Below are 25,408 nucleotides of genomic sequence, written 5' to 3' on the forward strand. Positions count from 1 at the left end.
AAACGTCAGTACTTGGGCTACCTGATAGGAAGAGCTGACTCATTGGAAAAGACTCTGATGATGGGAGGGATTGGGGGCAGGAGGAGAAGGGGACGTCAGAGGATGAGATGGCTGGATGGCATCACCGACTTGATGGACATGAGTTTGAGTGAACTCCGGGAGTTGGTGATGGACAGGGAGGCCTGGCGTGCTATGATTCATGGGGTCGCAAAGAGTCGGACATGACTGCGCGACTGAACTAACTGACTGACTGATCTGACTGACTTGGGCTTTTTAAAACATAGTTTTAACTGTTTTTTATATAAGTCTAAATTTATGTGTATTTTAAAATCTAACTTTAGATATTACTAACATTTTCTAATCCATAATCAACTTGATAACATTTTTGATGATTTTGTGATATTTCAAGTGATATTTCATGTACCATGGTGTAATTTATTCATTTCCTTGTGGTTGGATTCTAAGATTGCTTTTAGCTTTGTACTGATGTTGATGGTACGGAAGTACAGTGTTCATTGTGGCAGCCAGATGGACGTATTTAACAAGTAGCACCTAGTGTCTCCATAGTTTATCTTTGTAAGAACAAACCTGTCTTTTTTTTTTTTTTTTTTTTAAATTGAAGTATAGTTGATTAAGGGCTTTCCTGGTAGTGCAGTATTAAAGAATTTGGCTGCCAGTGCAGGAGACCCAGGAGACACAGGTTCGATCCCTGGGTCAGGAAGATCCCCTGGGGTAGGAAATGGGAACCCACTCCAGCATACTTGCTTGAAAGATTCCACGGACAGAGGAGCCTGGCTGGCTACAGTCCATGGGTTCGCAAAAAATTGGACACGACTGAGCAACTGAGTACAGCACACAGCAACACACAGTTGATTTACAGTGTTGTGTTATTTTCTACTGTACAGCAAAGTGATTCAGTTAATGTGCGTACATTCCTTACCATATAGTTTATCACAGGATATTGAATATAGTTCCCTGTGCCATGCAGTAGGACCTTGTTTATCCATGCTATATATACTAGTTTGCATGCGCTAATCCCAAATTCCTAATCCTTCCCTCCCTTACACCCCTCCCCTTTGGCAACCACAGGTCTCTTTGTCACACCTGTTTCTGTATTACCGATAGGTGCATTTGTGTCATATTGTAGATTACACATAGAAGTGATACCGTATGGATCTGTCTTTGTCTTTCTGGCTTGCCTTCGTTTAGTACGAGTCTCTAGGTCTGTCTGTGTTGCTGCAAATGGCGTTATTTAGGTCCTTTTTATGGCTGAGTAGTGGTCAACTGCATATATGCACTGCATCTTCTTTATCCATTCACCTGTTATAGACAGTTTGCTTCCATGTCTTGGCTATTGTAAGCAATGCTGCTGTGAATTTAGGGGTGCATGTATCGTTTCAAATTACAGTTTTGTCTGGATATGTGCCCAGAACTGGGATTGCTGGATCATATGGCAACTCAATTTTAAGTTTTTTGAGGAACCACCATCCCGTTCTCCATGATGGCTGCACCAGCCTGCATTCCCACCAAGAGTGTAGGAAAGTTCCCCTTTCTCTACATCCTCTTCAGCATTTGTTAGGCATTTACTTCGATCATGGCCATTCTGGCTGGAGTAACACAGTGCCTTACATAGTTTTGATTTGCGTTTCTCTAACAATTTGTGATGTTGAGCATCTTTCTATATGGTTGTTGGCCATCTGTATATCTTCTTTGGAAAAATGTATTTCAGTAATTTTCCTATTTTTCAATTGGGTTGTTTGGTTTTTGTTGTGGTTTAGCTGTATGAGCTATTTGTATGTTTTGGAATGTCATCCCTTGTCAGTTGCATCATTTGGAAATATTTTCTGCCATTCTGTAGATTGTCTTTTCATTTTGTTTATGGTTTCTTTTGCTGTGCAAAAGCTTGTAAGTTTGATTAGGTCCTGTTTGTTTATTTTTGCTTAGAATAAATGCATCATTGTTGGCAACAGCTTGTTGTGTAGTATAGCTGAAGAAAGCTGAGAGAGACAGTAACCTCTGTTTCCTTGTTTCAGATTTGGAGCTCTTAGACAGTGTGGAGCAAGTGTTCTTGGTCTTCAGTCTAGGTATCTCTTAAGGATCCATGAATACTCTGAAATTTTGTATGTGTGTTTTTTTTTATCTTTGTATTCCCTCCCCCAAGATAAGAATTCCTAGCTTTCATCAGATTCTCAAGGGGCATATAGACTTAGAAAAATTAAGCAAGGGCCATGGACTTACAGGATTTGTTTAAAAAGTAGAGGTAGAGGGAAAGCTATTTTTAAAAAGTGCCCCAAAACAGTGTCTGTTGTATCAAATTAATGTTAGTTTTCCTTTCCATTTATTGTTTAATATAGGATAAATTTTCCTTAGGAGACAATGAGTTTTGCTGCTTTAGCTACTTAAGTTCTTCTTTTTTATAGTAGTATTATGGTTTTCTCTTCTTAATATTGGTTATTTGAAGAACCCACATAAAGATTTTTGAAGGCTAATTGATAATAAGTAGCTTTACCCTAGTAGACATACGTGTCTATATGTTTTTAATATATACACATTTGAGTATATTTTTTAATTGCGAGTAAGAAACTCTGCCCTAATGGACATTGAAAATAAGTATGTATTTCCTAAAACATGCTCATTTTATAGATAAAGAGATTAAAAGCTGTATATTGACTTGTTCAAAGTCATGTTGATTTCTGGTATATTTGAGCTATGCCAAATTTTTGCTGCTTTCATGAATCTAGGGATTATGCTAATCTTTATATTTATTAGAGCTGTAACACAGCTTTCTATCCTTAAAATTTCTGGTTTCTTTTTTCTTCTAAGACTCCAGCCTTTGAAACTGCAGGCTCTGCTTTTTGCCAGTTTTAAACTTTTTTTTTTTATGCAAGTTGCAGAAACCAGGAGATAAGGGCAGAAGAGAGATCAGTTTACATTTTGAAGTTATATCAAGAACCCACAATGAGAATTGAGGTCTCCTAAATCCCAGTCTACCTGCCACTGTTTTCCATAATAGTTGCTTTTCTGCAAGAGAAAGTCTACCCTGTGTGCCAAAGCGACACCAGAAACACATTCTTTACTCCTCTAATCTATTGTTTTAAAACTGTTCAAACCTATGCCTGTTGTATTTTGGTCATAATAGTAGTAGGAGTTGGAAAATGGAGGGAAACCCTCTCCACAGACTCCTGACAACTCCATGCTGCCTTCTAAAAGGTTAACTTTTACGTAGCTGTAATTGTAGCACAGGGCTTCCCTGATGGCGCAGTAGTAAAGAATTCACCTGCCAATACAGGAGATGCAGGAGACCTGGGTTCCATCCCTGGGTTGGGAAGGTCCCCTGGAGAAGGAAATGGCCACCCACTCCAGTATTCTTGCCTGGAAAATCCCATGGACAGAGAAGCCTGGCGGACTAGTCTGTGGGGTTGCAAAAAAAGTCAGACACGACTAATCAACTCAACAACAAATTGTAGCACAACTACCAGTTATTTGTCTCTTTCATCTCTTTGCCTTATAAGTATTACTGATCATTTCATAGAGTATGACTAATTGTTATTTTTAATGATCGAAAAAATTTCCCATTGTTGATGATGCAACATGTGTCTGTGCTGACAGCGTTTTTACTGTTGCAGTAGGAATAATAATTGGTGTGGTAGTTAAGGGCATGGCCTTCTTAGGCAAACCTGAGTTTTGAGTGTTTACTCTGACACTGCAGACTTTAAGCTAGTTGCTTGCTTGTTTATTTAGTTGTTTATATTTCGGCTTGATTTATTAAATGAAGGAATTAATAGTACATGTTTCATAGGGTTGTTAGGATGAAGAAAGATTTCATATAGGGTGATAAATATAAATGTTATCTGTTATTATTAATAGTGTTATTTCCTCGGACTGGGATTACTGGGTGAAAGATTATGAATGTTTTGTATCTCTGGAAATGAATTGCCTAGCTGTTTTCTGAAAGGGTTATTCCAGTTGCTGTTGGGAGAATGTGGAGGCATTAGCCTTCGGCTTTCTCTCTTCTCTTTCTCAATGTGATTTTTAAGTTTCTGTGTCAGTCCCTTACTGCAGGTTAATTTTTCAACAAAGTATGCCCTTGTGAGAAATGTAGACCCTGTTGGTCTATTTTCTGTGACGTAGGGAACGTTGCTGTTACCTCGTGTGTTGTCACTTGCTGAAGTGTGTTCAGCAGCATCTCTGCTCCTTCCCGCAGGAATCTGCACTTGATGGGCAATTCTCCCAAGAGAAGGAGGTATACCACTTTTCAAAAGTTGTTAAACATCTATTCTGGCACGTGGGGTTTTGGACTAAAAGTCATTAGTTGTTAGAAGTCTCTTTTTAGCTTTGCCATTGTTGATAAGCATCTGTAAATCTGCAAGCTTTGCTTTATGCTTTCCTTGTGTTTCACATCTTCCTCTCAGAGATAGAAATACTGATCTGTTTCTGCCGTTAAACCTGCAGGCTTTTATTGAGAGCCAGTCATGTATGCTGAAGGCATAGAGCGTAGTCCACAGTCAGTAGTGAGCTGTTCACACACGTCAATATGTTGCTCTGTTTACAGTTTCATGTAATCTGGGTGGGGATGTGAAATGAAGTTGGCAGCTCCTCTTGCTCAACTTAAGAACTCAGAATTTTTCTGCTGTGCTCAGGAAATTAACAGTGTACGGTGTGTCTCTTGATCTTGAAGCATGGGGAGAATGAAAATTAATCCTTCTCTATGAATGTGGTCAGTTTGTGGTAGAGGTGGTGCATGTTCGGGGCTGAGAACCTAGATTGTGCCTGAGTTTGAGAGCTAAGTAAATCAGTAGTTTGCCAGTAGTTCACTAGATTCAATAATTGGATGAAGCAGCTGACTGGGAACCCCTTAGGCAAGCAGAGGTTGATACAATTTTGGAAGGGTTACAAAATCTAGATGGGCAGATGAGAACCAGGAGCTGAAGTGCAAGTGCAGGGAATGTCTTGTCAGAGGGCAGACAACTAAGAATTCAGGAAATAACAAAATGGAAGGTTTTGACCAAATGGAGCAAAGAAGAAAAGAAATAATATGAGGGAAAAAGCAAAGAAACCCCTCCAGATGTACAACTTCTAGCACAGATACCAGTTCAGAGGAAAATCTATAGCTAGCTCATTGTTTAAAATATGTGTGCAAGCATGCCAGATGGATGTGGAGAAGCATATAGGAGGAAGTGCAGAAAGCCTTGTATATGATCTGGAATGTTAGATGTGTGGACTTTAATACACAACACGCCTCTTTTTGTCAGCTTTGAAAAAAAAGATTGGAGGAAATGACTGGTTTTGGTTGGTGACATTTTCAAGTTGAAAGAAGTTGCTGGAAGTAGAATACCTTCTTAGCCCAAGAGGACATACTTAGTTGCTCAGTTGAGTCTGACTCTTCACGAACCTCTGGACTGTAGCCCTCCAGGCTTCTCTGTCCATGGGATTTCGTAGGCAAGAATACTGGATGGGTTGCCATTTCCTCCTCCAGGGGATCTTCCCGACTCGGGGATCAAACCTGCATCTCCTGTGTCTCCTGCATATGCAGGCAGATTCTTTACTGCCGAGCCATTGGGGAAAGGACATTTAGAAAAGCCTTTGATCTATAAAATATTAGGGCTAAGGGGGCTCTTGGTATTACTTAATATAAATTCTTAAATTTACAAATAGGGAAACTGGATCCTCAGTTAAAATGACTAGCTTTAGTTTACCCCAAAATTGAAAGCTGACCTTCTTTACTATTTGTGTATATTTGTAGAAAATTTATGGCTACTCCGGTTTCAGTAACCAATCTTCCTATTATAAAATTGTCTCCACCTAGTGGCAACAAGTATTTTGCAAGAATGAGGACAACCACAGGAAAGAACCGCTGGGGGCCTTTATTCCTCAAGGCTTGTGAGGAAGTCAGCCGGGTGACAGTTGTGTTGCTTTGGAGAGGGGAAAGGAATCGACACTGTGCCTAATGCTTGCTTTCATTTTCCGTAACCTTACGGGAGTTTGTAAACTCTTTGTACCTGAATTAGGCGTTATATTTATTGTTGACTATGTAAAAAGTGTGTTAAGCTTTTATGTCAGAGTTTTTCATGTACACACACATACATATTACATATTACAGTATATATTACATTACATTCTCCCCCCCCTTTTCCATCTTTAAGTTAAAAGCATGATAACTTCCATCAATGGAAGTTATGGAGAAGAGATGAACTAAACTGTAAATGATACCTGGACAGTGAGGGGCGGGTGGAGGGGAAAAGGTCCCATTGTAAAATATGAAGTTCTGGAAGTATTAGAATAAAGTATGGGTGTATGGTTGATGTTGTTTATAATCTTAGAGTATGGGTTAGCTTTCCAAAGAAGCCATAGAGGGAAAGAGAAATACATTAAAGATATAAAAAATAAACTCTGTGGCTTAAAGAAGCCGAAGGCAAAAGACAACAAACTGGGGGGAAATATTTAACATTCGTGATAGGCAAAAGGTCGATTTCCTTAGCAGAAAAGGTTCTTACAAATTACCTTTTAAAAAACTAATAGAAATGAATATGAATAAATAATTGACAGAGCCCCCAAAATGGCCAGTAAAGCTATGAAAATGTACTCAGTTTCACTCATGGTTGAAGCTTGCAAATGAAAACAACAATGAAATATTATTTTCCATCTATCAAATTGGGCAGGCTTTTAAACAAAGTGTTGCTGATTCTTAATTGGTAGAAGGGTACGGTGGTCGAGCAATTTAGCAGTATTTGTCTGAATAAAAAAAATTACCTGCCATTTGAGCACGTAATTTTGCCTTTAGGAATTTGCCTAGGCAACTTCTTACTGTCAGATATAAAGTCAACAAAACATATATTTAATGAATGGTGAGCCACATCTTTATGGGGGACAATTTCAGGAACTTGTACCATTTGGAAACCTCAGAAGTTTCCTTGGATCACTAAAAACTAATCTTTAGCTAGAACAGTGGGTTCTCCACCGTGGCTATTCATAAAAACCTTGTGGCTGTCTTTCTAACTACACCAAGAGCCCCAGAGGTGATAATTCAGGTCGTCTGAAATGGAACCTTGGTATCAGAATTGTGTTAAAGCTCTCCAGGTGGTTCCTGTATGGAGCCAGATTTGAGAACTGCATCTCTAGATTAAGATTATTTTTCCTGTGAGTGCATTTATTTTCTTCTGACAGAAGATAAGACTGTTGGATAAGTTAACTAAAATTCATATTTTTTTCACTTTATCCCACTCTCCCTTTGGCTCTCTCTTGATAATTTGGGTTCAGGTGGTATATTACTTCCCTACTGCTGTGATGATAAATTACCACAATATGGTGGCTTAAAAAATAACACAAGTTTGTTAGCTTACAGTTCTGACAGCCAGAAATTCACAGTGGGTCTTGCGGAATCAAGGTGTTGACAGGGCTGTGTTCCTTCTGGAGGCTTTAGGGGAGAATTCATGTTCCTTTTCTTCTTTAGCTTCTGCTGCTGCTGCTAAGTTGCTTCAGTCGTGTCCGACTCTGTGCGACCCTATAGACAGCAGCCCACCAGGCTCCGCCGTCCCTGGGATTCTCCAGGCAAGAACACTGGAGTGGGTTGCCATCTCCTTCTCCAATGCATGAAAGTGGAAAGTGAAGTCACTGAGTCATGTCCAACTCTCAGCGACCCCACGGACTGCAGCCTACCAGAGGCTACTGTACCTACAGCCCTTGGGCTCACAAATTCTTCCTCCATTGTCAAGCCAGCAGTATAGCATCTTCAGATTACTTTCTTTGATTTATATCTCTGCTTCCATCACATTGCCTTCTCTTTTTTTAAGGACGCTTCTGATTCTTGTTTAGTTGCTCAGCCGTGTCTCACTCTTTTATGACCCTATGGACTGTAGCCCACCAGGCTCTTCTGTCCACGGGATTTCCCATGCAAGAATACTGTAGTGGGTTGCCGTTTCCTTCTCCAGGGGGTCCTCCTGACTTAGGGATCGAATCTGTGTCTCTTACATTGGCATGTGGACTCTTTACTGCTGAGTCACCTGGAAAGCCCACCCCTGTGATTAGTTAAGTTCAGTTGCTGAGTTGTGTCCGACTCTTTGTGACCCCATGGACTGCAGCATGCCAGGCTTCCCTGTCCATCACAAACTCCTGGAGCTTACTCATTCTCATGTCCATTGAGTCGGTGATGCCATCCAACCATCTCATCTGTCGTCCCCTTCTCCTGCCTTCAATCTTTGCTAGCATCAGCGTCTCTTCTAACGAATTGGCTCTTTGCATCAGGTGGTCAACGTATTGGAGCTTCAGCATCAGTCCTTCCAATGAATATTCAGGGTTGATTTCCTTTAGAATTGACAGGTTTGATCTCCTTGCTGTTGATGGGACTCCCAGGTGTCTTCTCTAATATCACAGCTCAAAATGTCTCAGATGGATACACAAAGGGACAGAATGAAAACAAGGCTGCTGCTCATATAACTGGTGTTGGCTGATAATAACCCTTGATGCATTCTGAAGTCTTGGGGAAAGACTGACTTGGGCAAAGACTGACTTGGGCTATTAAGAAAGTATCTGTAGGCGCGGAAACTGAAGGAGTAATGTTAGAGGAGGTGAGATAGTAATGAGAAGTATCATAGGAGGGCACAGATTACACTAAATTATCTAGATCTGCATTTTAAATGCCTTAAAAATATCTTAAAGCATTTATTTTTCCTGTGACAATAAGTTAGTTTTACATAGAGACCAAAAAATGTTAAGTCTGTTACCAACAGTACTCAGAAACTTAAATTAAGACTGGATAATGAAGATGTGGTAAATCACCTTTGAAAGGTTCCTGCTCTATGTTCCATAGTGTGAGAAGATATAATCCAAATAGGAATTGATTATTTTTTCTTTTTAAATACAGCTGTTGGGTTACTGAAAGTAATTTAGCTTTTTATTCCAGATGTTGAATCCAAAAACTTTTCCAATAAAGAACACTTTCTTTGCATTTTTAGAAGCTTACAGAAATCAGTATCTGTCTTACAGCTGTAGCTTTAGATTAAAATGCTGTGAGTGGTTTTTATGAGGTGATGCTTACTGCAGGCAGTGTTATGATGGCAGTTGGATTGCTTACTCAGAATTTATTATTGCTCCATGGTTTGCCTAGTCTTGAATAAATTTCTAAACTCTTTTAACACCTGTATCCTTTGAGCAAGCAGTGTTTTAATTAAGAAACAAATTGTTTGTTCATTCCCATGTTGTATAATGAAATGCAAGAGGAAGAGAAAAACGGTAAAGATTGGGAGAGTTAATTTTGATGTGACCTTTATTTACTTTTATGTTCAAAGATGGCAATAACCGTGGAAGAAAAAGATAAGTTTCTTAATATAGGGGGAAAAAGAGTTTCATAGTTTTGTTTCATAGTGGTAGGGATCTCAAGCAAATGAAGAAAGAAAGATGCTTTCTAGGAAAATGGGATAATCTAAGTGAGAGTTGGACTGTGAAGAAGGCTGAGCGCTGAAGAATTGATGCTTTTGAACTGTGGTGTTGGAGAAGACTCTTGAGAGTCCCTTGGACTGCAAGGAGATCCAACCAGTCCTTTCTGAAGGAGATCAGCCCTGGGATTTCTTTGGAAGGAATGATGCTAAAGCTGAAACTCCAGTACTTTGGCCACCTCATGCCAAGAGTTGACTCATTGGAAAAGACTTTGATTCTGGGAGGGTTTGGGGGCAGGAGAAGAAGGGGTCGGCAGAGGATGAGATGGCTGGATGGCATCACGGACTGGATGGACGCGAGTCTGAGTGAACTCCGGGAGTTGGTGATGGACAGGGAGGCCTGGCATGCTGTAATTCATGGGGTCGCAAAGAGTCGGACACGACTGAGCGACTGAGCGACTGAACTGAACTGAAGTACTTTAAAAGTGATTGTGTTTACTGATATATGGTTCACAGTTGTTTTTTTTTTTAAAAAAAAAAACCTTAAATCACATACAGAATAAAGATATAAGTGTTGTCTGTGAGGGGTTGATTATATAGTAACTTTTACCTTTGGCAGTCTTGGTAGGCTAAAAAATGGACCCCCCCCCCCCCCCCCCAAAACAGATATCTACATCCAAACCCCTGAAATCTGTAATGTTACTTTTTTAGAGGGGAGGAGTCTTTGTAGATGTCATTAAGTTATAGATTTTGATACAAGGAGATTACCCTGGGTTGTCTGAGTGGGTTCTAAATGTTAATTACATGTGTCTTTATAAGAGAGCAACAGAGAGTTTACATTTAGAAGAGGAGGTGGTATGACCACAGAGGCAAAGATTGGAATGATGTGGCCACAGGTCAAGAAACGCCAGCAGTTACTCCAAGCTGGAAGAGTCAAGGAGCAGAATCTTCCATAAAATCTCTGGAAGAAGCACAGCCTGCCAACACCTTGATTTTGGCCCTGTGATACCAGTTTAGGATTTGTGGCCTCCAGGACTGAGAGAGAGAAATTTCTGTTGTTTTAAACCACCAAACGTGATAATTTGTTAGACAGCAGTCACAGGAAACTAATACATCAACCATTCTTCAGAGTATAAATGGATTCCCTATATATATACATATAAAGTATATGGAGTATAAATAACTCCATATACTTTAACTCTTCATCCTTTTGGGGGGGTATACTTACAGCTCAAACTCCTTAGATTAGTTCTATTTCAGATACTCTGAAAAGACCAGGCAATTTTTATGATTAAAGCAACTGGTAAGCATTTTTAGGCATAAAACTCTGAGGTTTAGCTCAAAATATGTTATATTTGAAGCTCCTTTTGGGGAGAAGAGTTTTTATTCATTCTGGAATCTCCCTGGTGGCTGTTCTATAGCTCCACTTTGGTAAGAGTACACTTTAGACTCCTAAAATTTTGACACAATGTCAGCCTTTTTGCCTGTGCATCTGCTATTTAATAAGAATTCTTTCACCCATGCTACAGAAAATGTGCACTTGAGACTTATTAAGAATGGAGTTAGGAGTTTTTATGACCCAGCTGTGCCAGGGAGTCTTCGAGACTTGAGACTGGTTTACTGGGAGTGTGCCCAAGCATGAAGATTGTATCGGTTCTCTGCACTTTAGCCCTATATCATTAATGATCAGACACCAGTATACCTGGCCTATAGTATCTTCACCTTCTCAAAGATTATATATGTGTTTGGGGAAAGAGAAGGATAATTCAGGAAACATGCATTTGAATGTCTGTATGTTATTCAAAGCTGTGGTTTAAGATGCTCTTTTTTTATGCCATCTAGTGCCCCCCTTCTATAAAAAAATCCACAAGTTTCTAGTGGGATTTGAGCCAGAAATGTTTCTAATAACTTCTTTTTTTGCATTAAGCTTCCAGAAACTACTCTTAGTATTCATCTACAAACAGGTTACTAGCAATAGACAACGACACATCTGCCCTTTTCGATAACTTCTGTTTGTTATAGAAAAGGCCTTAAATTCTTGAGAGCAAATAAGCCTGTCAGTTGATTAAAAATTTTTTTTAATCACACAAGGCACATGCTGAAGCATTCTTACATTCCTTTGTTGTTGTTGTTCAGTTGCTAAGTTGGTCCGACTCTTTGTGACCCCATGGACTGCAGAACGCCAGGCTCCCCTGTCCTTCCCTGTCTTCCAGAGTTTGCTCAAAATTCATGTCCATTGAATCAGTGATGCTATCTAATCATCTTATCCTCTGCCGCCCCCTTTCCCCGTGCCTTCTAGCTTTCCCAGCATCCAGGTCTTTTCCAACAAGTTAGCTCTTTGCATCAGGTGGCCAAAGTATTGGCGCTTCAGCATCAGTCCTTCCAATGAACATTCAAGGTTGATTGATTTCCTTTAGGATTGACTGGTTTGATCTCCTTGCAGTCCGAAGGGACTCTCGGTAGTCTTCTCCAGCAAAAGCATCAGTTCTTTGGTGCTCAGCCTTTTTTATGGTCCAACTCACATATTTGTACATGACTACCGGAAAAACCATAGCTTTGACTCAATGGACCTTTGTCAACAAAGTGACATCTCTGCTTCTTAATACACTGTGTAGGTTAGTCATAGCTTTCCTTCCAAGGAGTGTCTTTTTAATTTTGTGGCTGCAGTCACCATCCACAGTGATTTTTGAGCCCAAGAAAATAAAATCTATCACTGCTTCCACTTTTTCCCTTTCTATTTGCCATGAAGTGATGGGAATGAGAACCCCATGAACATGTCTTTTCAAAAATAATAATTATTTTTAAAAGGGGGCTATGTAAAATTTTTGATTTTTAATGTTAGCATCTAAATCATTTTTTCCCCTTGTACTTCACCTGTTGGGAGCCTAAGAAATAATATTTCCTATTTATTAAAGAAAATTATCTCTCTTCAGTTTTATGACATCATTTATAAAATGCCACACATTTTATTATGACCATCTCATTCAGCTTTACCAATGACCCTGAAAAGATCTGTCACTTTGCAGATTAAAAGATAAAGCCTTGAGTGTTTGCCCATGGGTCCATAGCCAGTAACTGCTAGCATTAGAATGGAAACTCAAGCTGATCCAGTTCCAAAGAACACTGTGCTTTCTAGGTGTCTCATTTATTTTACTATAACAAGGATATCCCTAAAGTATAGAGTTTGCTGACTTTATGCTTGAGGGATTTTTGGTTTAGTGGATTTGTTTTTCCTTCTAGGGAAGCCAGAGAATGATCTTGGGAGCAAATATGTAGCCTAGTCAAGGGATTTGAGGGTTTTGGAAGTCTCAAAGAATTGAATGGAACCTGTATTAGTATTGTCCTCTGTTTTTGCCACATTTAATGTCTATGCTCTTTGCCACATTTAATGTCTATGGGGCTTCCCAGGTGGCTCAGTGGTAAAGAATCCACCTGCACTGTGGGAGATGCAGGGAATGTGGGTACAGTCCCTGGGTCAGGAAGATCCTCTGAAGGAGAAAAATGGCAACCCACTCCAGTATTTCTTGCCTAGGAAATCCCATGGACAGAGAACCTGGCAGGCTATAGTCCATGGACCATAAAAGAGCCGGAAATGACTCAGCGACTAAACAATAACAATGTCTATATGGTTTTTTTTTTTTATGGTTTTTTAATACTCCCCTCAACCAGTTTGAGGGTTACAGATGGGGTGGAATAAAAAGACACTTTGGAGAGCCTTTACATTACTTTGTTTGCCAGGTACTACTAAGTGAATATGTGCAGCCATGTTACACACATGTTATACACACTTGTGTGTTCGTGTGTATTTAGTTGCTCAAGTCGTGTCTGACTCTTTGCAACCCCATGGACTGTAGCCTGCCAGGCTCCTCTGTCCGTGGGATTTCCCAGGCAAGAATATTGGAGTGGCTTGCTGTTTCCTTCTCCAGGGGATCTTCCTGACCCAGGGATTGAACTCGCACTCCTGCGTCGCAGGTGGATTCTTTACCACTGAGCTACCAGGGAAACCCAACGATGTTATGATTAGTGTCTGAAGTCCCTAGATGAGTCTCCGAAAGACAAATCCATAATGTGATTGAATTAGTACACAAGTACACATTTTCCAGTAATATAGACACATAACTTAAGTATAATATATTTTTAACGGAAAAAACTTTAAGTGGTAATTTTAATTTCTAAGTTGGGGATTAATATACTTTTGTCCTGAAAACTAATTTTTGTATTCATTTAAAAAAAATTGTCACTTTTCCTAAAGCCTGAATTGCAAGACATATTTTAGCAACCAAATTCTTTGTGTCAGAATGATAAAAATTTAATAGCCAGATTATTCTGTCCCCAAAACCATGCCACTGTACACTTCCAGTGATTTGAGAACTCCTGTTTCTGCACACCTTTTCTAACAGTATTATCAATCATCTTAATTTTTGTCAGCATCACAGCCAAAAAATAGAGCATCTATAGATAACATTGTCTTGATTTGCAGTTTAATGATTTGTAGTGAAGTTAAGCATGATATAATTTTGTTGGCCACTCGTAATTCCCGTTAATTACCCATTCATCATTTTGCCTATATTGAGTTGTCTTTTAAATTGACTTAGGGCAGGATCTGTTATATATTATGGATTTTAACCTTTGTTTATTATGTATGTTGCAAATATTTTCTTTGTCAGTTGGCTTATCTTTTAAATTTTCTTATGTCTTTTTTTTTCTGGTCTGATAATTCCAGTATCCTTGCCATGTCTGGTTCTGATGCTTTGTTTCTCAGATTATGTTTTTGTCATTTGATATGCCTTGTAATTTTTTCTATTGCCAGCATGCTTAAATGTTGTACTGGGTAAAAGCAACTGTTGGAAAAAGGCCTTTAGTAGTGTGCTGGTGAGGTGTTGGGGGAAAGTGATGGTTCTGTACTCTTATAATTGGTCTCAGAATCTATTCCTCTGGACAGTGAACTTCACTAATGGGTTTTTTTTTTTTTTTTTTTTTTAACCCCTTTTAGGTGGGACGGGATGACTAGAATGGACTGGAGTTGGTTATTTCCCTTCCCCAGGTCACTTAGGTTCTTATAATAGCCCAGCAGGTTAGGTTCTGGTTACCTAGTTTTCTCTGAGGGCAGGCTTTGTTAAGAACTAGAGTGCTCTGGCATATTTTAAAATGGTTTCCTTTCCCTCTCTCTCTACTGGAAGCATGAGGGGAATTTTCTCTGATAATTGCTGTGGGAATCTGTTTGGGGTTCTAGAGGTAAATGTGACATTATTTGGGGGGCTCCCCTCCCTGTGGCTAGGTCCTCCTGAAGTTTTTAACTCTCAGACTTGTCCTCACTCGGCATACTGCAAGGCTTTTTCAGGTACAGTTCAGCGTTTCCCCCCGACACTGGTTCCTCCTGCAGGTGCGGTGTTGAGATTCCCCAGTCTCTGTCTCTCCAGTTTGGGGACAGTCGGGATCCGTCTGTCCTCCCCTCACTTATGGGTCCTGGAAGAGTAGTCGATTTTTCAGTCTGTTCAGCTTTACATGCAGAACTGGAGATGAAAGTCTTAGCCTTTTTTCTTATTTTTTTGAAGAGAGAAAGATAAGCTAGTAAACCTCTTTGTGTAGAATGCATAGGAGTTTTCATCTCTTTTCCCTTCTCTGCCCTTTTCTTTATGCGGTAGTCACTTGTTGCAAAAAGGCATTTAGTAGTGGCCTCTGAGAAAAACTACTTTTAGTAGTAGTGTTGAGAAAAACTCAACATGCAAAAAAACTAAGGTCATGGCATCCAGTCCCATCCCTTCATGGCAAATAGATGGGGAAACAGTGAAACAGTGACAGCCTTTATTTGCTTGGGCTCCAGAACCACTGCAGATGGTGGCTGCAGCCATGAAATTAAAGACGCTTGCTCCTTGGAAGAAAAGCTATGACCAACCTAGACAGCGTATTAAAAAGCAGAGATGTTACTGAAAAAGGTCCATCTAGTCAAAGCTATGGTTTTTCCAGTGGTCATGTATGCATGTGAGAGTTGGACTGTACAGAAAGCTGAGCACTAAAGAATTGATGCTTTTGAACTGTGGTGTTGGAGAAGACTCTTGAGAGTCCCTTGGACTGCAAGGAAATCCAACCAGTCCATCCTAAAGGAAATCGGTCCTGAATATTTATTGGAAGGAGTGATGCTGAAGCTGAAACTCCCAATACTTGGGCCACCTGGTGCAAAGAACTGACTCATTTGAAAAGACCCTAGTGCTGGGAAAGATTGAAGGTGGGAGGAGAAGGGGACAGCAGAGGATCAGATGGTTGGATGGCATTACCGACCTGATGGATGTGAGTTTGAGCAAGCTCTGGGGCTCGGTAAAGGACAGGGAACCCTGCTGTGCTGCAGTCCATGAAGTCGCAAAAGAGTCGGACATGACTGAGCGACTGAACTGAACTGAGTCACATGTTGAGTGGTGGTTTTCAGTCGCTCAGTCGTGTCCAACTCTTTGCCACCCCATGGACTGCAGCACACTAGGTTCCCTGTCCTTCTCCATCTACCAGAGTTTGCTCAAACTCTTGTGCATGGAGTTGGTGATGCCATCCAATCATCTTGAGGTTGTTGTATTGAAAAAGCTTTTGAAACCACATTGAGTGTCCACAAAAGGACTTTGTGATCTGCCATATGTGACAATGTGGAAAGTCAGCATGAAAGCCAGATACTCATGGTCCTTCAAAGAACGTTCTGAATATACTATTGATATTTTCCCTTTGGTTATTGAAGCTGTGAACTCTCAACATTTAACTGTGACTAGATCTTTTCTCAGGATTTGTTTTGTTTCTGTCGCTGCTACTAAAATTATTTTGTCTGAACTGTAATGCTAATGTTCGCATCACAACTTTGAGTATCTACTTTGTGCAAGAAACATTTCTGTTTTGGTCTCTCTTTTCTTATTCAGAAGTGTCATTTAGGTGGGGGTTGGGCCATGGGTAGACCTAGATCTTCTGTTTTGTGGCAGGGATCTTGGGGCAGTAGTCATCTCCTATCGCTGGAAAGAATCTACTTTGTCCGACACCTCGCTTCCCTCCTTCACGGGCTTCAGCTCTGCTTTGCAGTCTTTCAGACTGTAGTTTTTATCTAGGCTATCCCTTCTTACTCCTTTTCTCTTTCTTTGCTCTGTGTATATGTCAGTAGTATGAATACCTAGATGACTCCCAAATACCAGTCGTCAAAGTCACAATTCATTCTCACCTGAAAAGCAAGCTAAATGTTGTTCCTGGCTTGGGCAGGAATGAGCTGCAGACAGAAATGCAACTTGTCACTAAACCGAGAAGGGGAAAGTTTGTATATGATTTGGGGAAGGGTAGAATTTAGGTTAAATTTAAGTGAAAAAATATATATTGACCTAAAAGCAAAGAGGAACTAGTTCTGGGGAGCTTATCTGTTTGGTAACTGCCAAAAGTGGAAATTTGAGCTTCCTGAATACATGTAGTTCATGTGCTTTAGGCCAAAGTAGAATTTATAGCTACCCTCTGTATATGTGGATTGTTTTGAGTCAAAGGAAGTTTTCATCTCAGATCCCCTTTTGACCCTCGTTGGCCAGATCACAGGAGATGTGACTAAACATTGTCGATATCTGCACTGCTGACATGTTCTCAAAAATTGAGATACACCCTCTGTGTTTTCTTGGACTTCTAACTTTTATTGAGGCTTTCAGTGGCAAAGTCAAAGATCTCTCTTGGTAAATGTCACATCACTTGGAACTACGTGGGTTATTTTCAGATGTCTTTCAATACTGATTTCTAACATAATTCCACAGTGAGAAGAGAACAGACTCTGTTTCAGTACCGTTAGACCATGAAATTTTTGCACTTTGTTTTATGTCCATGGATATCTTCCAATGCCTCCTAGTTTATTGTCTGGGAACTTAAATAGAACTTGTATCCCACTGTTGTGTGCAAACTGTAGAAATCTTAATTATGTTGAATTGGTTCTCATAGTGATTTTCAGGTCTGCTGTATCCTTCTACTTCTCTTTATATTCATTCTGTTAATTTTGAGAGTTTGATATTGAAACTCCAACTAAAAATCTTAATCTACTTAAAAAATAATTTAATATATAGTGGAACCATATGTAACCTTGTTCTGTATTTTCCAAATCTCCTGTAATTGTGATACTTTCATAATTTAAAAAAGAAAAAAAATGAGATAGTGGTTTTGGTAATCAGCAAGATTGTATCCTTTTCTTTTTCTTTTTTTTGTAACACCTGCTGTGTTATCTGGTAAGATGGTATCCATGCCATAGCATTTAAGACTAGTTACCAGGGAACTTATGATTGATTGTAATACAGATTCAAACAGAAAGACTGGAAAATTTTCAAAAGTCATATTGATCCTGGTTTTCTAAATGATACTGTGATGTTTTGGAACTACAACTAACTTGTGGTTTACTTTCTAAATCTTAGTTGCCACAGGTATACAGATACCCAAATCAGATAAAATTTGGCTATGTTCAGCAGAACTGATCTCTAGAAAAAGGCCTTAGGAGAATATTTTATTTGACAGTTCCTATTAGTTTGCTGGGGGAGCATTTTACAGACAGATGAAAGGAGTGTTCTGTTTATAGTTGACCCCAGGGTAACAGTGTTGGGACATGCATTGGGATTTAGAGTTCTGAGAAATTCCTCCTGTCTTAGTAGTTTTAGTTCTCTGATAGATTCATTGTGTTATTATAGAGTTTATGGTAGAAACGTGGCACATGTGTTTACAGGGAAGCTGTATTTAAAGGCAGTTTACCTTGAGTTCAGTGAATTCCAGAGTCAGCTTCAGAGCTGCATCCTTGGTAGGTTTGAGGCTGTTCTTTACACACACACATCCCACCCGACCCCACCCCACATATACCCTTTATTTGCTAATATGGAGCAGTGCCTCTTCGACTAATTTTTTCTGATTGCTGTATCTGTCAGTATCTTTACGAATAGGTCCTTGAAACTTAGAGGCTAAAGGATCTTTGGTTTTTTAATCTGAAGTATCATATGTTTGTTTTAGTTTGTACTTTGTCAGTTTTCTAAAGGTCTTCTCACATTTTCAACTGCTGTGTTGGAAATTAGCCAAATTTGCAAATTTCCAATCCTTTTTTTTTTTTAATCCTGTACTTTAGATGTTAGCCTGTTAAAAAGAAGGACAGATTCTTTTTACATTATCTGTTGAGCCTGTCCCACAATACAGGTTGCACACCTTGATGCCAGTTTCTTTTGTTTCCTATTTATTGTTCCATTCCTTGCTCACAACCTTGAATTTTAGTCTGACTTTTAAAGGAAAGGCATCAGAAAAGGCCTGTGTATCACTCTTGTTTTCTTGCTTTTTCTAGTCCCTTGCATTCCTTAGTCTCCTGTGGGGTGTTTTGTACTTTATTTTTTTCTGTTTTTCCAGCCAGTTTTCAACACTTTTATTCATCTGAGAGGCTACAAGTAAATGGAGTCATTAATATAAGCCTGGGATTCCTGGACAAACGATGTCTTAACAGAATGAAATCCAGTAGCAGCCATTAGTCTCTCTGCCTTACGGTTTTGGAAAGTTTTTTATTATGACTGTTAATCTGAACTGTACCTTACTTTAGTTTCCATTGGTTTATCTACCATTGTAGCAGTCTTAAGTGGGTATGGGTCATTGGTTGTTTTCTTGGGGAAGACCTTGAGGAAAAGATAGTTCATTTGGAATTTCAGGGGAGGCAGTAAAGGGGAACAGAGAGTATAAAAGGTGGTGATGCCAAAACATAATGTTGGGTGCATAAGGACGGCAGGTTTCAGATAATCTGAATGCTTTTTTCTTTGCTGGAGAGTCTTTAAAGCCATGCTGCTTTGAAGTCCAAGTTTAATTTTAAGGCTTCAGCATACCAGTCAGGAAGACTGGCCGTCGTATATTTGGTACTTTTTCTCCTTTCTTTTCTAGAGCTTGTTTTAGTTGTATTGATAACACACACTGCATATATAAGATCAAGCAATGCTCATAAAGTGGTGGGTTCTTATTGTTTCGTTGCTAAGTCGTGTCCCACTCTTGGTGACGCTGTGGACTGTAGCCCACCAGGCCTCTCTGTCCATGGGACTTCCCAGGCAAGAATACCGGAGTGGGCTGCTGTTTTCTTCTCCAGCGGTTCTTCCCGACCCAGGGAACAAACCTTTGTCTCTTGCATTGACAAGTGGATTCTTTATCACTGAGCCGCCTGGGAAGCCCATAAAGTGGTGACTAGAAACCAAGATTTAGTCCCTAAAGTACAGAAATGTTAACCTTAGTCCCCAAGTACAGAAATGAAGAAAGGCCTCCTCCATTAAACAAAGTGATGTCTCTTAGATATCTCCTATGAAAGATTTTAGAGAGGCTTATAGCAAAGTTTGTTGCTCCAGAGAGCAGACACTGGTCTCTTGGGTCTCTTGTATCTGTTGGCTGCTAAAGTTTAACTACATAGCAGTTAGTAGAGCCTATGCCATCATTTGATCCTCTGAAGATTGAATGATACAGAAAAGACAGTGTTTCATCAAGGAGAAGTTTCTTTCACAAAATTCTTTCAATTTATGATTCTCAGAGAATGGAGTTAAAGCATTCAGGGAGATACTTAAAGAACCACAGGATACTAATAATAGAATTAACAAACTCAGCTAGTCTAGTGACTGTGCAACTCAGCTATAATAGCTGAGAAAAATTGCTGAGATTTCAGATTACTGTTGGGGACACTGATCAGGGATCATACAGGACCTGAATGATAATTTTAGTTCAAGGACAAAAGGCTTTTGCTTGTTTGGGAGTCCGCTAGTTCCAGTAAGCCAAATGAACAAGTCTTTAGGGTAGACTCAGTGGACAGCCTCAAAATTATAAACAAAAATCCATGATTCACTCAAATTTGAAAAATTTGAACATTTCACATTTTTGCTTGGACAAAGGAGAAACTTCATGTGGAAATGTAGCTTTCTGTCAATGAGACAATGTATATTGAATTTTAGAGGGGACTAGAATGGTACCCCACTCCAGTACTCTTGCCTGGAAAATCCCATGGACAGAGGAGCCTGGTGGGCTGCAGTCCATGGGGTCGCTAAGAGTCGGACACGACTGAGCAACTTCACTTTCACTTTTTACTTTCATGCATTGGAGAAGGAAATGGCACCCCACTCCAGTGTTCTTGCCTGGAGTATCCCAGGGATGGGGGAGCCTGATGGGCTGCCGTCTGTGGGGTCACACAGTTGGACACGATTGAAGCGACTTAGCAGCAGCAGCAGAATTTAGGTTAAAGTTCAGTGAAGTGCTTTTACTTATAAAAACAAAGTTGAGTTAATTGCTCATTAAGTGGAGTCTTGAGCAGATATTTTAAAATGTATCTGCTAAAAGTGGGAAATTCAGCATCCTGGATACAGATAGATCATGTCCTTCATTGTTTATGTGCCAGTGTAGAGTAACGTACTGTGATAAAGTTGTGTCTTTAGGCAAGTGTGATATTTTTCCTTCTCACTGTCTACTGGACCACTCTCCCTCCCTTAGTGTTCCATTAAATAATTAGAACTCAAGGAGACCTTGAAATTGTATCAAATGGTGAGCACTAGGAGGAACTAGGACATTCAGCCAGAAGTAAAGAAAAATCAGGTGGGATGTGATAACAGTATCCAAATATTTGAAAGACTGTTGTGTGGAAAAATGGCTCGACTTAAATCTTGACATTTTCCTGACTTAGTTCTAAATTCCCTGACCACTAGTTTCAGAAAGATACTTGCTATCTTGGGTGAAGAGGACTTTCTATACATGAGTAATAATGAAGCATTCTCTGTATGTGGGCTGTTAGATGTTCAGAGATCAGTGATAGCCTCTTGCTGTCAAGTATCTTGTATTTATAAATGGAAATATTCTTGAGCTTTTCTTCATTTCCATTCTTGAACCAGTGTGTAACTTTTTTTTTTTTTTACTATTATTGTCAGGATTTAAATGTCTAAAAATTAATTTTGAGATTTACTTCCCTTTCAGATACTAAAATTATTTTTCTCTCCTCTTTATTCCCAGCAATGTCTCAGGCTGTGCAGACAAATGGAACTCAGCCATTAAGCAAAACATGGGAGCTCAGTTTATATGAACTACAACGAACACCTCAGGTAATGTAGACCAAGATAATTTAGGGAAAATATGAGACATATGAAAACTGGAATATATTTTTAGAAAATGAAAATTTGAAAGACCATAACCGTAATAATATATTTATATACAAAATAGTCCTAATTTTTGTGTATGTTGATTGACCATTCATTGAAGAAATAATTTGAGTGCCTATTGTGTACCAGGTCTTAAATTAGGGACTAGGTAAAGTGGTGAATAAAACAGATGTGGCATCAGCTCAGGAAGTTTAGACATCAAGCAAGTAAATTACACATATGAGAAGTTGTATATAGGAAAGTTCCTCAATGCTGTAATAATAACAGGGTAACTAGGGAAGACTGTTTTGAGAAGGTGAAGACGGGAAAGACTGGGAGAGGAACAAGTTTGAAGGAGATAAACATCCTTAAAACTGAAGTCGGAAAGTTTGACATGCCTGTAAGACAAGCAGAAATGCTGCCTAGGGGTCTGGGCTAAATATAAAGTTTCAGGACTTGTCAGTGCATTTTGAGCACAGGAATGCCAGATTACCTAGAGAGAGATGAGCAGAAGGCTCAGAACTTCATCCAGAGGAGCTTCAGCATAGAAATTAATAGGAAAGGAGGCCGAGAAGGAACAGCCAGAGAAATGGAAGGAAAAATGGGAGATGAGGAGAGGAGATAAAAAAGAGGACAGAGTGTTTCAAGGAGGATGCAGCTACTGTGTTCAGTGCTACTGAGAGGATGAGTAAGATGAGGATTACAAGAGTGAACATTCGAGTTGGCAGTATATAGCTGGTAACCCTTGAGAAGAATAAATTCACTTGAGTAGGTTGTGGTGTGTTAAAGAGGGAGGAGGGGAGGTGAAGGTGAATAGGTAATGCTTTAGAGAAGTTTGGCTGTGCAGAGATGCCGAAATGAGTGAAAACTTGAGGGGAACATAGAATCAGGAAGTTTTAAATTTTGTTAGTGAGAAGTGGAACTACTCTCACCCCAGCTCCCTCTGTACACAGCTCTAAGGTTCACGTTTCACTGCAGCAAGCCTATGTTAATCCAGATTGATTTAGTGAGGAGGGAGAGATTGTTGAAGTCTGAGAGCAGACAGAATAATTGAAAGGGGAGTATGCTTGAGAAGGTAGAAAGGAACGTACATTTGATAGGAAGTGATGTACTTTCTCCCTGTAATAAGAACGAGGAAGATGCCTTATAAAGATCAGGTAGAGAGAAAATGAGAGCTCTCTTTTAATGAAGTAAGGTAATCTGTTTAACGTTTACATGATTGATAGAAGGTCTGCAGATAGAAGAAAAGGTGTGAAAAACACTGTAGTGAAAAGAAAAGTGAGTTTTTACTGATATCAGTCTGGTTGTGTGATCCCTCCCCCTTTCCCCTCTGCGTTGCTACACAGATACACAGGTATAGGAATGCAAACCTAGATGGATGGTTTATCCAGGCTTGGGATTTTGCTAGGCAAGTTTTCAAGAGGCCAAGGGGGACAGGCTTGATTACTAGCTGGGTCATCATCATACCCTGTGTGATTCATAAAATGGAGGTTATAATTCCTAAGTCAGAAGTTTGTGTACATATTAAAGGTTGAAATAGATACTTGATAAGGGACAGTATCTACAGTTTCATTGTCTTTTCTTGTGGAGTCTTCAATCTTTGACCCTAAAGAGAAAACACAAATATGATGGAGAGCCAGTGGAAATAGGAAGTGTCAGTAACCCTGTTGGAAGCCCTCATTTCTACCTGCATCCTCCTCTTCATGGCCACTACCTACCTCTTCCCTCAGTCCACAGGAGCCTGTATTGGTGCCCTTGTTCTCAGTGCCGCCTTGTGGGAAGGGTAGGTAGTGGTAGTGATGCAGAAAGTAGGAGTCGCTGATCTGTGCCTTTGGGAGATGTGGCCTGAATTCTACATTGGAACTCCAAGTGCATTTCTCACTGATAACAGTTTTAGTCATGACAGTTAGAAATACTAATACCTGTTACTTCAGACAGATATGCTATAGTTTAAATCAGTTTGTAGCTTAGCCTGACAACCTGACCACTTGGTATAAAACTGCTCTGTGGATCAAGATTTTTTAAGGTTTAAAAAGTGATTTTAAAGCAAAATCCTGTTGAACTGTGCATAGAGAATATTTAAATTCATATTTTAAAATCTTTTAATGGATGGCATGAAATATATAGTTTATTATCAAAATGGTACACTTGCGCAGATGGAAGAATTTTTAGGGTTCCTTTGGCCTCAGTGTCCTTATTTTGCAGGTAAGAAGATAATGTTAAAATATTTAGAGTTGCAGAGCTAGTTGTTGAACTAGAACCTAAGCCATCTGACTCCATATTTAGTGCTATTTTAAAATTATGCCAGGCTAATTTACCATTAGTTATCTTTTAAATATACGATAAGCTATCTTTAACATTATGAAAACAGATTTATATAATGCTTTGTTGCTGGGGCTGAGGGAAGTTGAAGGAGATTATAGATAAAACAAGATTGGTTGTGAATTGACAGTGATGGTGACTGGATGATGGCCACACAGGTGTTCATTTTTGTCTCTTCTGTATTCTTATATGTTTGAACTTGTCCATAACTTTTTTTAAAAAATTAGCATTTAATTTTAAAGTGATGTTTTTACAGGAGGCAATAACAGATGGCTTAGAAATTGTGGTTTCACCTCGAAGTCTACACAGTGAATTAATGTGCCCAATTTGTTTGGATATGTTGAAGAACACCATGACTACAAAAGAGTGCTTACATCGTTTTTGTGCAGACTGCATTATCACAGCCCTCAGAAGTGGGTATGTTAAAATGAGTGACACCTAGGTATTTACATTATGTGAGGACCATATTCTAGTGCTTTATCTAAAGTCTAGGTTGTAATTGTTAGAGAATCTTTGTTTTGAAACAGTTGGTTTTATATAATTTTAGAAGCTTTTCAGGATGAGTTTTTATTTTGAGGAAGCTACAAACTTTGAAACCATGGTTTTTCTACTTCTTACGTATATAAAATAATATCCTGATGAAAGCTATTTCAATAAAATAATTGATAACATGAATATATATTAATGGATAGTTTTCTCCTTATATGGCATGGATATCAGAAAGGGGAACTTTATATTAGGAAAGACTAGATTTTCATTTCTAAAATGGTTATATATAAATTATCATAAGGAAGTATTTAGATTTTTTCTGTTGGCAAGTAGTAGAGAGTATCTCAGGTTTCAAAGATCGTGCTTATAGCCACTAGTCAGATATTCAAGGAAAGTCAGGTTAATCAGTTTAAATTTCTGTGACTTAGTAAAGGTATTGGGGAAAAGATGATACTAATCTGGAAGCTGGCTATTTTTGTCTTCAGCCCAAAGATACTGGCGTTACTTATATTTTCTTTTCCCTCTTTTTATTTAGCAATAAAGAATGCCCTACCTGTCGGAAAAAGCTAGTTTCCAAAAGATCACTAAGACCAGACCCAAACTTCGATGCACTCATCAGCAAAATTTATCCAAGTCGTGATGAGTATGAAGCTCATCAAGAAAGAGTATTAGCCAGGATCAACAAGCACAATAATCAGCAGGCACTCAGCCACAGTATTGAGGAGGGACTGAAGATTCAGGCTATGAACAGGTACGGGCGAGAAGGCAGAGAGGGTGGCTGCTCTTCTGAGTGTTTTATTAAAGACTGAATTTACTTACCGCCTTCCATTTTGAAAAAGATAAAATGCAGTAACCAACAGTACTGTGTAATTAGTTTTTCATGCAGGTATAATATATGTCTCCTGGGGTAATAGGGGATTCCTTTTAAAGTAGAATCATAAAAACAAAACAAAAACCTCTCATATACCCACTTCTGTCTCCACTCACCACTGTACTTCTCTTCTTCTCTTCATAAGAGTTGTCTGTGCTCACCACCTCCAATTTCTTCCCATTTTGAACTCCCCCAGTCAGGGTTTACCCCCACTCCTCATATCACCCTTGTCAAGGTTATCATTGGCCTCC

The 25,408-nt window shown here is 39.3% G+C and overlaps 1 protein-coding gene across 1 annotated transcript in view; it reads left to right on the forward strand.

The window, feature by feature from the left end:
• RNF2 (ring finger protein 2) overlaps positions 1-25,408 on the forward strand; it is a 39,874-nt gene that overhangs the window by 10,653 nt on the left and 3,813 nt on the right. Inside the window, exons 2-4 of the mRNA XM_052654000.1 lie at positions 21,351-21,439; positions 24,054-24,214; positions 24,822-25,037. Of these exons, the coding sequence (XP_052509960.1) occupies positions 21,353-21,439; positions 24,054-24,214; positions 24,822-25,037 (464 nt within the window). The 5' untranslated portion in view covers positions 21,351-21,352. The remainder of the gene's footprint in view (positions 1-21,350; positions 21,440-24,053; positions 24,215-24,821; positions 25,038-25,408) is intronic.

This window comes from Budorcas taxicolor, chromosome 16 (assembly GCF_023091745.1).
Source record: "Budorcas taxicolor isolate Tak-1 chromosome 16, Takin1.1, whole genome shotgun sequence".
Lineage (NCBI taxonomy): Eukaryota > Metazoa > Chordata > Mammalia > Artiodactyla > Bovidae > Budorcas > Budorcas taxicolor.